The 13,958-nt window shown below is 42.0% G+C and overlaps 1 protein-coding gene, 1 long non-coding RNA gene and 1 pseudogene across 2 annotated transcripts; 2 read left to right on the forward strand and 1 right to left on the reverse strand.

Moving 5' to 3' along the window:
- Positions 1-983: 983 nt before the first annotated feature.
- Positions 984-10,804, forward strand: LOC133345029 (NXPE family member 4-like; annotated as a pseudogene).
- Positions 3,567-11,639, reverse strand: LOC133345031 (uncharacterized). Its single transcript, XR_009755402.1, has 3 exons — positions 11,366-11,639; positions 6,911-7,058; positions 3,567-3,684 (listed from the first exon to the last, which is right to left on the reverse strand). It is a non-coding gene; the product is annotated as an uncharacterized LOC133345031 (long non-coding RNA).
- LOC133345030 (NXPE family member 2-like) lies at positions 10,243-11,379 on the forward strand. Its single transcript, XM_061555403.1, has one exon. The coding sequence runs from the start codon at positions 10,669-10,671 to the stop codon at positions 11,236-11,238; it is 570 nt and encodes a 189-aa protein (XP_061411387.1). The 5' UTR covers positions 10,243-10,668; the 3' UTR covers positions 11,239-11,379.
- Positions 11,640-13,958: the final 2,319 nt, after the last annotated feature.

Genomic DNA, 13,958 nt, shown 5'->3' on the forward strand with positions numbered 1-13,958 from the left:
CGTTCTCGAATTGTAAATGTTGTGGGGTTACTCTTCAACACACCGGTGTGCTGAACTAGCAACTTTTTGGCACATTTTGTTTACTTGACAAACCTTACTAATTGGCTGTCGGGTGGTGGCGGGTTTCACGACACATTTATATTTACGTGATCGAGCACAAAAAAAAAACCTAATGGATAATTTTGGTTACGAAATCCTATACGTGTTAAACTAAATAGACGCTATTATTCGGTTGCACTTAAAAACATTCTAACACGTTCAACAAACGTTGCTAACATTCTGAATAACATTCCTCTGGCTGCTGCAAAACAAGGTGGCGTAATTACATTACTTACTCAAAAAACACTCAATTATGATTAACAAGTGAATTGTGTACAGCTGGATTAAACAGCGTGTACATTACACGAAGGTTGTAACATAATGAGATTATGATAACGACGAACTACGATCAATTATATAAAGCAGAATGTATAAAAGTACATACATTGGGTTTAACTTTCTGAAAACATATACTGTATTATATATTTGTCAATCCACTGCTAGATGAAGGCCTGCTTACGCCGTATTGATCATGGGGATTGTTTTAACCATATTTCACCACGCTGCTCCACGCGGGTTTGTTGAAGGGATTGCAACCGCTGCGCCACCGCTCACCCGGTATTTTGCTGCTGTCCTGTACGATGTAACTAACATTCCAAACGTGCCTTTCCACACGCCTATAGAAGATGGGCAAATCGTGGTGATACGGTGTGCAAGTTGTGGTTAAACATAATTGCGTGTAAAAGGCCCCCCCCCCCCCCCGGGTGAACGGCAACCACAACACCAAGCGTCTGGCTCGCCGCTCGTGTGATTGCGGGGCATCGCGACAGGCTAGAGGGGGGACCATTCATTTAGTGCGTGCGCATGGAGGGGGAAGCGGGGTTAACCCAAATGCGTACGCTTGCGTATTGGGGGGGGGGGGGGGTCTGCTGACAATATACGTAGGAAACAGGGGGGGGGGGTGAAGACTCAATACTAATTTGTCTACATTCGCCTTTAAATGAGCCACAGTTCAGTTTCTTCAGCTGTCAGACAACAAGTACTACCGGGAGAAGTGGGTCTGTGGGAGAGGTGTCACTTGCATGCCCCCGACTGCAGCTGTCACGCAGCTCAGCAAAATAAGTGGCCAAGGTACGCAACGTAATTCTTTAATGCAGCCGGCAGTGGACTGTTTGTTTGCTAAAAACGCGTTTATATTATTAATCCTTGATCGTTTCTGCGTGGATTAAATATCGGCCGTTCTATAGAATTCGGGGGGGGGGGGGGGGGGTGCGTCAGGCGTACGCACGCAGGTGGGGGGGGGGGGGGTGTAAAAAGTCCGCGTGCGTACAGGGAGGGGGGGTAAAGTTGACAGATTTTTGCGTAACTACTAAATGGATGGCCCCTAACGGCGTCAACAACACGCAAACAACGGCCCACCACCGGTGTGGCCAAACATCTCTCAGCCGTTAGGCATTATGCAGAACCACCCGTTTGAACAAACACCGTGCAATGAAAATATCGTGACCGAGCATCTATAGACAACACACGTCATGGCACTGTTACGAAAGGGTGCACAAATAGACGGCGAAAGAGGAGGCTTTCCTATATTATAGATTGAATGGCATACACAGAGAATACAATTATATACTTTAATGTATACAGCATGACATACTGTATTGACGAATTGTTAAAAAGGAATACAATCGGAATCTTAATTATACTGGAGGAATCCGATGAGCTATAAAGCTTTTTTTCACTCAAAGCGTTCCCATGCAGCGCCCTCCTGAAAAGTGTTTTTGGACCCATTGGGGTTTTCTTGAGTAGTTAGAGGCCGCTTTTTTGTTATCAGCCATCACACTACAAAATAGATACCATAAATAAAACAGCTGCGTGTGCGAAGTCTATGGAATGCATGTAAAGTGCCGATGCTGTGGCAGGTGAAGAGAATGTTTGGAATGCATTTCCCAACTATCACAAGTGCTCAACAAATGCTCAGAAGTTCTCACCGACACTCACTTTACAATGAACACCAACACTCGCAAGCACTATTACTTACCAACATCACTCACTCATACAACCATTCACTGTCACCAGCTGTTACACAAACCCATTTGCCATTAAACAAATCGAAACCCAAAATAACACATCAACAATAAAAAGGAAAAGAGATTTATTTAAGAACCACAATGACCAGTGGGACTTCAGGTAGTCGTATCTAAGTTCTCTAGCCAATGTTTAAAGGCAAACAAACCACGTACCGGTTTAGATTCACTGAATGAAACATATTCCTCTGCTTCTTTGTATGCGATTAACCACACATGCACTGTTGTGATACGGCCCAGTCATAACGCGTTCCATAGTTGCACGGTTTGAATGTGATAGGCCACCCTGGATAATACTGTGGCTGTGTTAACCATCACAGCGGACATTACATGATCCATGACGTCATTCAAAAATAATAAGCGTCACGGTCCAATTGGTCAGTTTTGAAATATGACTTGCATATTACTCAATTGGGATTACACATAGCAACATCACCCCAACTGAAAAATGATTGCAGACAGGTATGACAGACAGACAGACAGACCGGTCTCTGATAGGGTCACTACACAAACCAGATGCTCAAGAACCTGAGGGTTGATATCGCTTGCGGTACGTGATTTCCATCATTAAGTGAATGACAAAGGGGTAAATACTTGGGGCTGAGCGTTGTAACATATGACTGTTGTATTGTTTGACATGTACACGGATACACGCAGTAACCATTGTAATAATTGTTTGACTTAAAACGTTCGTGACTGCAGTAATTCATATTCTTTGGTTCTTTCGGTAAAGTCATGTAGAAAAAAAGAAAGTGAATAAAAATATCACGTTTCGTCATATTTTAAACAGTTTGCCTTTAGAGGCTAACTCCTTTTCTTGATGACGACCGCTTGTGTTGCAATCGAAAAGTCGTGATATTTGTATTCACTTAATTTTTTTTGCTATCTACGTGACTTTACCGAAAGAACCAAAGAACATTGTTTTAATTATATATATATGGGTGTAGTTTGTGCAGACTGGGTCGAATACCATTCGCTCGTAAAATAAAGTTATTATTAGTTCTAGTTGTGGAGTTAAATATACTGAGGTTAGTGATTACCATTAGAATACGCCCGTGAATGGTACGAACGTTGTACGTGCAATATAGCATCTGGTAACACGGTAAGTTGTAGCTGCCACTTATATTCACGTGGGTACTAATGAGTTTAATAATTGTCGGTTAATCTGCATTGAGAATGGTGTAAACCATTGGACCGGGTGTGTTTGTGCTATATTGCTACAGAAGGGCGTTGCATGTATATGTAGTGTCAATGATTCGAAGACGAGGTTTGTAGGAGGCACCTTCTTTATTAACAACGTTCACGGCCTCGCCCACACTCTCCACAGTCGCTTAGCCTAGCCTGTACACAACACTAGCCGCCTACCACTGACGGCGCTGCCTGAGACGGCCAACGACTCTCCTGCAGCGCAATATCTAGCGAAGACTGCAACAACGACGGCGACGAGACGACAGCAACGACGAGACGAGTCCAATCCCAGAACCGGCAGCCTCGAGCCCCTGCTCTCGGCTCCTTTTATGCTCCCAGCGTGGCCTGGCTCCGCCCTCAACGTGCCTCCTTCCTTCTCGAAACCGACAAAGGCAAATAACGAGTCAGGGAGTGGGAATGTACCAGGGTAGTGGATGTCACCAGGATCGCGACTAAAACCCGCATGATGTTGACTGGTAAGTTGGTGGCGTGTGTAGTGCAGCAGCAGCAGCGACCATGCAACAGCTGTATCAGCAGCTATGTAACGGCAGCAGCCAGATCCGCTTGAGAAGCTTCAGGCTTCTTTAGACCTCGTGGAGCTTTGGTGTCAATGGAGAGCGTGTGTGTGTGTGACTCGAACATATAAATACATACTTATAGACTCTGTAAGTGACCAGGATTCCGGTTTAAGTGACTACGATTGGCTACGTATGGTACTAAAAAAGTAAAAAAAGCATATATACATACAGATGACCATGATTAGATGACCATGATTATATGACTACAGGCGCCCCCCACAACCATTTATGGCCTTCGGCCAGGAATGTCACGAAAAAAATTGCACCCAAACGACATATTCACGCAAGCACCCGATGCTCCATTTTGAAGTTTTAAAATTAAACATTTTGAATTGTATTATGTTTTGAATTAGATAATTGTATCTCTTCATTAAAAGCTTATCATTTTACATCTGGAATACTTAATTGAAAACGACATTTCGTGTGAATTTCCTCTCGTCGTTAAGTAGATGGCCTTGCTGGGGGTTTGGTTCGATGCGGACTTTCACCTGCCCCTCTATAGCCCCCGCCAAGCGTTGGTTGGCTGCTTGGTCCCGGTCACGTGACGCACTTAAACCAATCCGTGCCTGCGTTAGTCACAATGTCGCACAATGACACAGAATGACAAGAGCTGGGTGTTTATATATATTGATAAGTCACCAGGATTCTGGTCACCAGGATTCTGGCTACTTAGAGAATGTACGTAACACGATAAATAAGCAGACAACACGCCTGCTTCCTATACCTGTCCCTGCACTTCGTGTTGTGTATTAAATAGTTTCGCGTCGAACTTGGACCCATATCTAACAGAGAGCGAGGTTACTTGCCTATCAACACCTGGTAGTTCACCAGCATTGGTGCAATCAAGCATCCTGACTCTACTCGTGAGACAATGATTGAAACCGGTTCAAAGTTGTCCTCTGTTCAACTAATGCTGCTGAAATGATGCACTCCCAAAAGGCAGTGTGGTTGATGAGATGTGTAAAACATATTTTTTATTTGCTTATGTGGAGGGACAGATATGGGAAGGTGTATTGTCGAATTATTTATCTATCATTAACGACGTTAACGGCGTTGATTATTTTGGGACTTATTCAGCTTAAATTTATTTTCTCAAGAAGCTCACATGTTGATGAAAACTGCTGCTCTTGCATGTTACAGTCCATTGAGGGATGTATTTTTATATACTTGCATATAAATTATATGTTTATTGCAAGTTAATCAGAAAAAAAATCAAACAATGTAGAATTTGAGCATTTTGTTGTTGAGGTCATACACTGTGAACATTTTAAATTCATTGAGTATTCAAACGACAAATAATACCTTTTTTTGCAGGAAAAATGAATTCCAAGACATTTAGAAAAAAAATGGTCTCCAATAAAATAGTTTTCATCACATCACTTGCAGCAGTTCTTCTTATATATTGTTCAACTAAATATTTTAAGGTAAGCACTGCCACCTATTGACGTTGGAAGATGTCTGCGTTATGTCTTTCGTGCGACTATTCAATCACCTATGCAATACTTTTTCTTTTCAAGGTCACGTAACTATGTCAACATTATGTTCTATTATGCATTCACCATACAAATGCACACCTTTAAAAAAAATGTTAACTATTGCTACAATGAACACGTTGACTGGTTTCAGCGGTCGGAATCTCATCAGCAGTCAGGTCTGCTGCTGGGTTTTCTGAAGGCATAATACAGAAAAACTCTACAAAATGTATTATGTGCAGCCTTATAGCGGTTTGCTGGCAATAATTTAACACAATTATAAAATAGTAGACAAAGCACAAGTGCAATAAATAAAATACTTGTAGGTTGCTCACCAAAATGTTATTTAATTTTTACATGTAGAAACATACTGAATAGTAAAACTTGTACTATTTTTTTTAAAGGTCCACACTATGCTATCGGCCCTCAAAAAATCAAATGCAGTCCATAGTTTGTCCTGTTCGTAGAAATGCTGCTGGAAAAAAAACATAGATTGAGGGCCATAGAGTGATGGTCAAATATATCATCTCATATTTACGAGTTGGCCTGTGGCCGCATTTGTCACACTAAAGGAAGTTACACTACCTGCTGCACATAATTGATTCGATGCTTTTATCACCTTAACTCAATAGTTCACCCTCTGTAGACTCTGACCCTTCTTCTGACGTCCCTTCCTCCTTCATCTGTATGCCCCACCTCCTTATTCATTAGGCACCACCTTTTTATCTTTCAGATCTGCACCTTTCCTATTTAGGCCCCGCCTTTCTTTCGTCCCCTCCTCTTTCTGTTTAAGCCCCACCCCGTCCCATCAATCACAGGGTTGGGTTGGTTAGGTAATGATGTGGGTTGTCGCAGGCAGGAGGTGGGGGGTGGGCGCGTGGCAGTGGCATTGCTGGGCGGGGACCGTAGAGGTAGGGAGACCTCACGACCACCAAAATCTCCCAGAGCAGTGTAATATACGTGGTGAAACAAAACCTTCTGTGATTGTCTTTGATACACAATCTTCACAACAGCGCATTAAATACCTTACTTAATTTAGTAATGTATAACATGTCAATGCCCTAAATAAATCGTATTTGCTATAGCTTTGTTTGAAATACGAAAAAATCCCTCTCTTCAGAAAACATGGAACCTCAAAGTAATACCACCAAAAGCTCACTACCAAAATGCATCATTACGTCCAATAAAAGGTACAATCAGTGGCACATTGACATATCCTAAAACAAAACGTAATAATGCAATTTATAACGCGCGCAAATTTGCGGACGTAACGGCCGCAACTCAGAGGCGCGGAGCCAAGCTCAGAGTCACTCGAAAACATGGTTATAAAATACCCATTTCAACCAACATCACTTGTTCTACATCTGCCAAGAACAGTCGAATCACAATACTAAACGGAGGAGAACGTCACACCGTTGGAGGCACACTCCATGTGCAAGTGGCAATGTATGACTTTGCGAACAGAAGGAAGCTCTACGGTGGGGATTTCCTCCTCGCTCGGATTTTCAGCCCACGCCTTGGGGCTGCGTCTTCTGGCGTGGTGACTGACCTTGGCAATGGTGTGTACGATGTGAGGTTCACGCTCTTCTGGCCAGGAGACAGCAGTCTGGCCTTCACGCTCGTGCACTCCAGTGAGGCCGTGAGCGTGCTGGACAGAGTCCGAGAAGCCATTCCAGATAAAGTCACTTTCCTGGGGACTTTTGTCAGTGGGGAGTCAAGAGAAGTAACCAAATGTCACAGTTTTTCTAAACACTACCAAGCAAGTCTGTGATTTCACTGATGCACATTTGCGTGAACCATGGATGTGTGAAAAACCAAGAATGCTTCCTTGTTCATCTCTTCTCACTATGAAATCACTAAGTAACTATAAGAATGTTTTTAACGAAGAGGAAACGAAGTTTTTTGCAAGGTAAGAACATGTACACTCAGATTATTGCATTGATATTTTACCTCCAAGGTATAGCCATGTTTACAGTAAGCATTCTAAAAATAAAGACATCGATTATGAAAAGCCACATGATGCACGAAAAGTTATTTTCACACTAATGTATAACAACCTTCAAGTTTGCAAATAAAGACACACCTGAAACGACCAGGCAGACATGATTTTGTTGAATTCTCACCATAATGTAGTATAGTGGCTCTGAATGCCTCGTCAATAGCACTGAGAACAATGCCATGCTCAGTACAAACCCAGTTTATATGGCCTCATCTCCAAGATCGCCAAACCGTGATTCAATTTGTTTTGTAGGAAAACTCACGAATTGTATGAAACTATTTTATAGTCCCACCCCAAACTCAACCTCGGTCCCTCCAAATGTCCACCATGGGCACCTAGAGGCGGTGAAGTGTGCTACCATAGTGGAACAAAGCAAAACACCTGCAATTGCCAATGGCATATTTAGGTCCAATGTGCAAAATTAGGCCACTGTTATGTTCATTGTTGGTGGAATAATTTGCCGCAATCAATTCACTGTTGTATAGCTTCAAGCCGTCTCTACCTTTCACAATCCTGTTGGGCAGCAATACACCTCCAACCTGCGCATGAACTGATCTCATTGCCACATGCCCTCGGTGGATGTCCTCTTGCATGCGTTCCCATGGTAGAATAGCAGACACTAAGTATAATGCACTTGATATTTTCTAGCATTTATTTACTGAACTTTTTGCGAGTACATGTTATGTTGAATGTATACACAATACTGGTTCTTAATGTCTCATTATTCTTTGAACAGTACATTTAAAAACCACTTAGCAGTGTATTTTGATACTAGTTCATAAAGGCTGTCTTCGCCAGGAAAAAGTTTTAAATAAATATAATAAATAAACTGATATGAATTTTTTACAATTTTTATCTTCGATCAGACACTAACTGCTCCAAAAAATATTTTCCACAAAAAAAATGGTTGACGACTTGATTCAACTTCTTATGTTGAAAATTGTACCCATTGGAAACCGCTCCATTTAAATATTAAGTTTTTTTTATTAGAAAGAATAAAAATGTATGAACTTAATACTCTAGGAGGGGAAGCTCCTACATTTTACCTTTTTATAATTATTCAATTTGAACACCATAAAATGCGTATTTTTTCGTTCAATACCGCTTTAATCCGAAATATAAAAAAACAATAAAAGATAGAACAATGACTCACTTTAATTGCATTTGCTTATTAACGCTCAATCAAACGAAAAAACCCACAATCTTATATTTTGAATGGTTTCTGAATGACACGCGCAAACATGTCTATGCGGCACCTAAAATCAGGATTTAGGGGCCCTAAAATGAAAAATCTTGGATTTCAGATTGTTCATGTTGTGCGTGTCCCAAAAGCTACCTATTAACCACATTTCAGCTTTCTACCTTGTCGGGAAGTATCCTCGAGGTTTTTGAGTCATACAGATTAAGGTATTAATTTATATAGACACTGTTCAAACAACGGTGGCACAATAAATATAAAATACTTTTTGGAATTTCTATTGCAGGGATCGTATATGGGTGACAATTCCAATGTCATACAAAATACATGTTGCACCATCAACTGGTAAGAATGCATATATGCACCATAATTTACTACTGTATAATTATGAAATGGACTAGTTTATACCGGCTTTCGCAGAATAATGTTTAAATGTCTGTGATATCGCGCTCGATACCCTGGGGGTGTCTCAGCTTTTTACATCGCATCTCATTTCAAACATATGACACCCCCAGTGGCAGCTGTCCCAATGGGCACAATATGCCTTAGCACCTGGCAGAGATGCCCTCTGCCGGTATTGGACAATGATTACTCTTCGGGTAATTTTCAAATTTGCGAATGGCAGGTAATCTTTAACGTCCACAGTGAAGCAGATGACATGTATTATGGTTATTATGCGCACATCAATCATTAATCAGGGCAGTCGCTGGCAGTGACGCTTAACAACGTCACTGCCCAGAGTTGCCCCAATTAATTTAAATTACCTACTCTTGTGCCAGTGACGAGTAGAGGACCGGCTCCAGGTCCTCTTAATTGGGGGGGCGTGGGGGCGGTAGAACTGTCGTGTGAGCCACCATTGCAGGGATATCTACTGCTAATAAGAGGGAACTTTGGCACTGGCCTTGTGTGGTATCATATGCATTGCATGTATGATAGAAAACAAATTATACCTCGAAAGTGCATGGGCCCTGCACATATGGAAACATTGCTCACATCAATTAGTATGATCCAACAGGGAACTCATCTTACTTACAAAATTTTTGTATTCAATGACCCACATTTTGGGATAAATTCTAGTAATTTTTATGTAGTTTGTTGTTTGGTAAAATATGCTTTTTTTAATGTTCTAACATGACTGTCACCAGTGTTGTGGAATAATACATGATAAACATCGTGTTCTTGTAGTTTGTTTCCCCATTTTAGTTTAATGGATTTTGCACTGGTTAAAAAAGAGTTCCTGACATAAATCATTCTTTACTTACAATTATGTAAGTAAATAACTGTTGAGCAAAATATAGTCAATGTCAATATTTTTCTTTAAACTGTTACTCTTTTTATAGGTTTACTTCAGAGAAATACACATTGTGTTATGGGATTAGGGAATCCAAGTCCAACTGGATATTATTTTAAAAACACATGGAAATCTTCTTACTGCAACAATGCATATTTTGGTTCGCCATCATCTGTCAAGAACTGCTTGAAGGGGAAACAAATATTTCTCTTTGGTGATTCAACAATTGGGCAGTGGTTCAAATATTTTCAACGTTTCACCAAAGGTAAGGATGCTTATTTACTTGTAATTATAAGAAAATGTATTGTGTTCATGCCCAGGCTGATGGTACGGCCCCACCTCCAAGTGGCATGCTGGTTCTACAGAAGAGTCACCCAACTCCTCAGAGTGAGCAGCAATTACTAGACTAGCAAACAGCATACTTGGCCAGTAGGAAGCCATTGCTTGGCTGCACCTAGCCATCGATGAGCCTCCCATTGTGTCTGTACCAGATGGACGTTTATTTTGAAGAGTCATGGAAAGCTTTGACCCCCAATTAATTGACCCCAATTTTTTCCCCTTTTCATATTCATTTATGTTTTCGACAAACATTACTTTAACAATATTCCGTTTTATAGAATTAAATTGGGGTCACAAGACATCTGGACGACCCAAGGTGAACAGGAAACGGTTGTGATTACTGGCCAAGTAGCATTGCCCGGGCCTGGCTCCCAATCGTTAACGTCTCTAAATGATTGCGAAAAGCGGGCATGGCCTAGCAGTCGGCGTGGTCTTGGCGGTGTCTAAGAGACCTGCAGCCTTCACAGGAAGCGCTACCTGATGGATAGATTTAAAATGATGTGTGTTGCTTTTCTTACAGGTTTCGGGATTGTAGATCGTGACCTACCTGGAAAAGATGTGCAAAATATTGCCGTTGATGAATACAACATTACATTAAATTGGTATTATCACAACTACCCTTTTATTGCCACGAGAATAACCTCAAAAAAAGACTTCAGATACATAGCTCATCGAATTGATAACATCACCGGTGGGAGCGATACGGTCATAGCAATCTCCCTCGGCGCTCATTTCACACCCTTCCCTCTGCACGTGTTTCAAACGAGAATGCACAACATTAAAGCGGCAGTGGAGAAACTCCTGATTCGAAGCCCTCAAACGAAGGTCATTGTTAAATTATCCAACGTGAGAGAAAACAGCGGAGTGGCGATCTTTAATAACTGGAACACATTTAAGCTTAACCAAGTCCTCTTGGAAGTGTTTAAAACCATGAATGTGGCATTTATTGATGCGTGGGATATGACTGCTGTACTTAACTCTGCTAAAATTCACCCAAATGAGCATATTGTAAAAAACCAAATTGATTCGTTTTTATCTTTTGTTTGCTAATCTTTTTCTTTTAACGTCTTGTATATCTAACTTGCGAATTACAATCAAAGACGATACGTACATTTTGTTTTTATGTATATAAATATCATTATGAAGTGAAATGTTTTCATGTGAAATAAATAAATACCTCTCTGATTTAAAGATTTTCAACATGACATGCCTTTTTCTCAGCTATCACGAGGGACTTAAGGATATGGGCACATTCGTTTCCTGACCCAATTGCATGACCTTCCCGATATCAGCATAACTACAGTACATGTGTAGTGACTGACTCAGAGACACTAAGAGTAGGAGGCACTCTAAAAAGGCTTTTAAGTCAACAATTGGTAGCTACGGTTCCCAGTCAGGACAGCTAGTAGACTGCCTGACTGGCGACGCTGAGATGGAGACGATGGTGAAGACTTCAGCAGCACGACGGAATCCCACTCCAAACGACAGCCCCGAGGTCCCCTCCCGGGGCCCTTCTTATACTGTCAGCGTGGCCTGGCTCCGCCCCCAGCCACGCCCCCTTCTGGAACCTACTAGCGGGTTCTCGATGTGCCCTTTCCGTGACCTTTCCCCTACATGCCTCTCTGGTCTATCACGTGACCTGCTGTCAGTCAGGGCTGCTGTAAGCTGCAGATCCCCTTCCCTGCCAGCAGCCAGCGCTATGCTGCTACGTGACCGATTCTATGTCACGACACATGCATAACGCACAGGGGCTCACCTCATAACACTGCACACAAGCAACCTGTTTAATCAGCGTCCTTACACCTACTGGCTATACTTCACCTGTAAATGAAATCTCGAGTACATTTGGTTTTCGTGCCATTCCTATAGCGCAAGACTGTCATGAGAGTGCTATTGTCTCACATAGTCTGCAGCTGTTTCGGAGTAAACGTGAGCATTTTCATGGAAAATTTTCAAATTTAACACACAATGACCTAATTTTTTAATGACGTCAAGCCGTTCTTTAATGCCCATTGAATCAGACGGCAACGTAGTTTTCAGTTAATACGTCTGCAATTATAACCAGGACTGGCCTCTGGGATTCCAATCACGAACCTCTTCAATAATTAATTAATCGGTAAACGTGCTACCGCCTGGACGTTACCTCTCCAGGAGTGTGAAGATGGTGGAGACGTGTATCATCTTGGCAAAGGGGTTTTGGTGGTTCGTGGAGGTGTGGCTCGAGAAATGCGTGATGATGGCGATGGGTGGTGGTAGAGTGGTGTGGTTGGACGTACGATTGACATCCTCGGAATGGTACGCGATCCGACCGAAACGAAGCCAACACAATTACCCGTGTGTAGGTGTGGTGCAGCTGGCACAACGAGTGGTGAATCAAAGGTGGCGTGTGTAGAGTTGGTATCAGTTGAGCATGAACATTGCATGTTTAGACTCCCAATTGTAAATATGACTAATAATGTCAATATACGTGTTCTTAAAAAATAATTCATAAATGTTATCTGGGGTTTCACTAACAAATGCACACACGCATTAGTCACAAGAGCTTGTATACCCCTAAGTTATTTCTCATGCACTCGCACTAACCAAAGTGATGAACTGACTAACATAATTTTAATCGAACCACGGAGATTTTCGCAGTCAACATATGATTTGTAATTTTGACTAAACCATATTATGATCTGGATACATTTGTATCATTTGTAATTCCTGGAGTTTTATTGGGACTTTAGGGATCTTGCCCTGATGATGTTTGACGTAGTGTCAAAATAACCTTCGTATTCAATTGCTAGATTTGCTTAAAGAAGAAAAGCTGCCTTCTCATATTCATCCCTCCCATACTAATGAATCACGAAACAGACTAAACCTGCTTTATCCTTCTGCTCTTCGATTTGCACAGGATGTATCATACAGGGTGGTATAAAAAGATGGACCCGATTTGAAATCGCTGTAGCTCTGCAACCACTAACCGCCCTTGAATGAAACTCTTACCACTTGAAAGGGCGGGGAATAGAGTTTCAAATGATTACCGCTAGGTGCCACTCCCAGTGCACAAACAGCACTTAGCCTCAGTCATTCGCAAGATGGTGACCCCGCAACACAAGGCGTTTTGCGTTCTGCAGTTCAGCAAGAGTGAATCCGTAATTGTGGTGCAGCGTGCGTTTCAACGGCGTTTTGGCATTTATCCGCCAATGTCAAAGAGCATTCGTCGTTGGTACCGACAATTTGAGGAAACAGGCTGTTTATGTAAGGGGAAGGGCACAGGGCGACCACACACCTCAGAGGAAAACGTGAGAAGAGGCGTTTGGGACGAATTCAACTATCGTCTCGATGCTGTCTGTACAGCAGGTGGAGGGCACATAGAGCATTTATAAAATGGTTAATAAAACTCGATAACTCATTAAACCGTTTGTAACTTTTTGTGTAATTGTAACATGTTGCCATCGTGAAATATACTGCTTTGAAATTGGGTCCATCTATTTGAAACACCCTGTACAGGACCCAACATTGTGACCTCCGCTTAAAATCCAATCTCACATTACTTGATGCAAGTGTCGTGAGTCCAACTGAGTCGCAGACGTTCTTTTTAGAGGCAACACATTTATTTGTAACACGTAACACAAAGGGGTAACTGGCCCTTCACGAGATACAGCCTAGGGTGGTAACCACCCAGCTAACTACTCTATACAGAGGGGTTACTGCTACGCAGGGTTGGGTCCCTTCTCGGGTCCGCGACCATGTATTTGCCTCGAAGACGTAGAGCTTCCAGCTTG

This window comes from Lethenteron reissneri, chromosome 21 (assembly GCF_015708825.2).
Source record: "Lethenteron reissneri isolate LAM-NWPU_2019-01 chromosome 21, ASM1570882v1, whole genome shotgun sequence".
In the NCBI taxonomy this organism is placed as follows: domain Eukaryota; kingdom Metazoa; phylum Chordata; class Hyperoartia; order Petromyzontiformes; family Petromyzontidae; genus Lethenteron; species Lethenteron reissneri.

Bases quoted from the DNA above. Each gene is read 5' to 3' on its own strand.
- LOC133345030 (XM_061555403.1), top strand. From the start codon at position 10,669: ATGGATAGATTTAAAATGATGTGTGTTGCTTTTCTTACAGGTTTCGGG.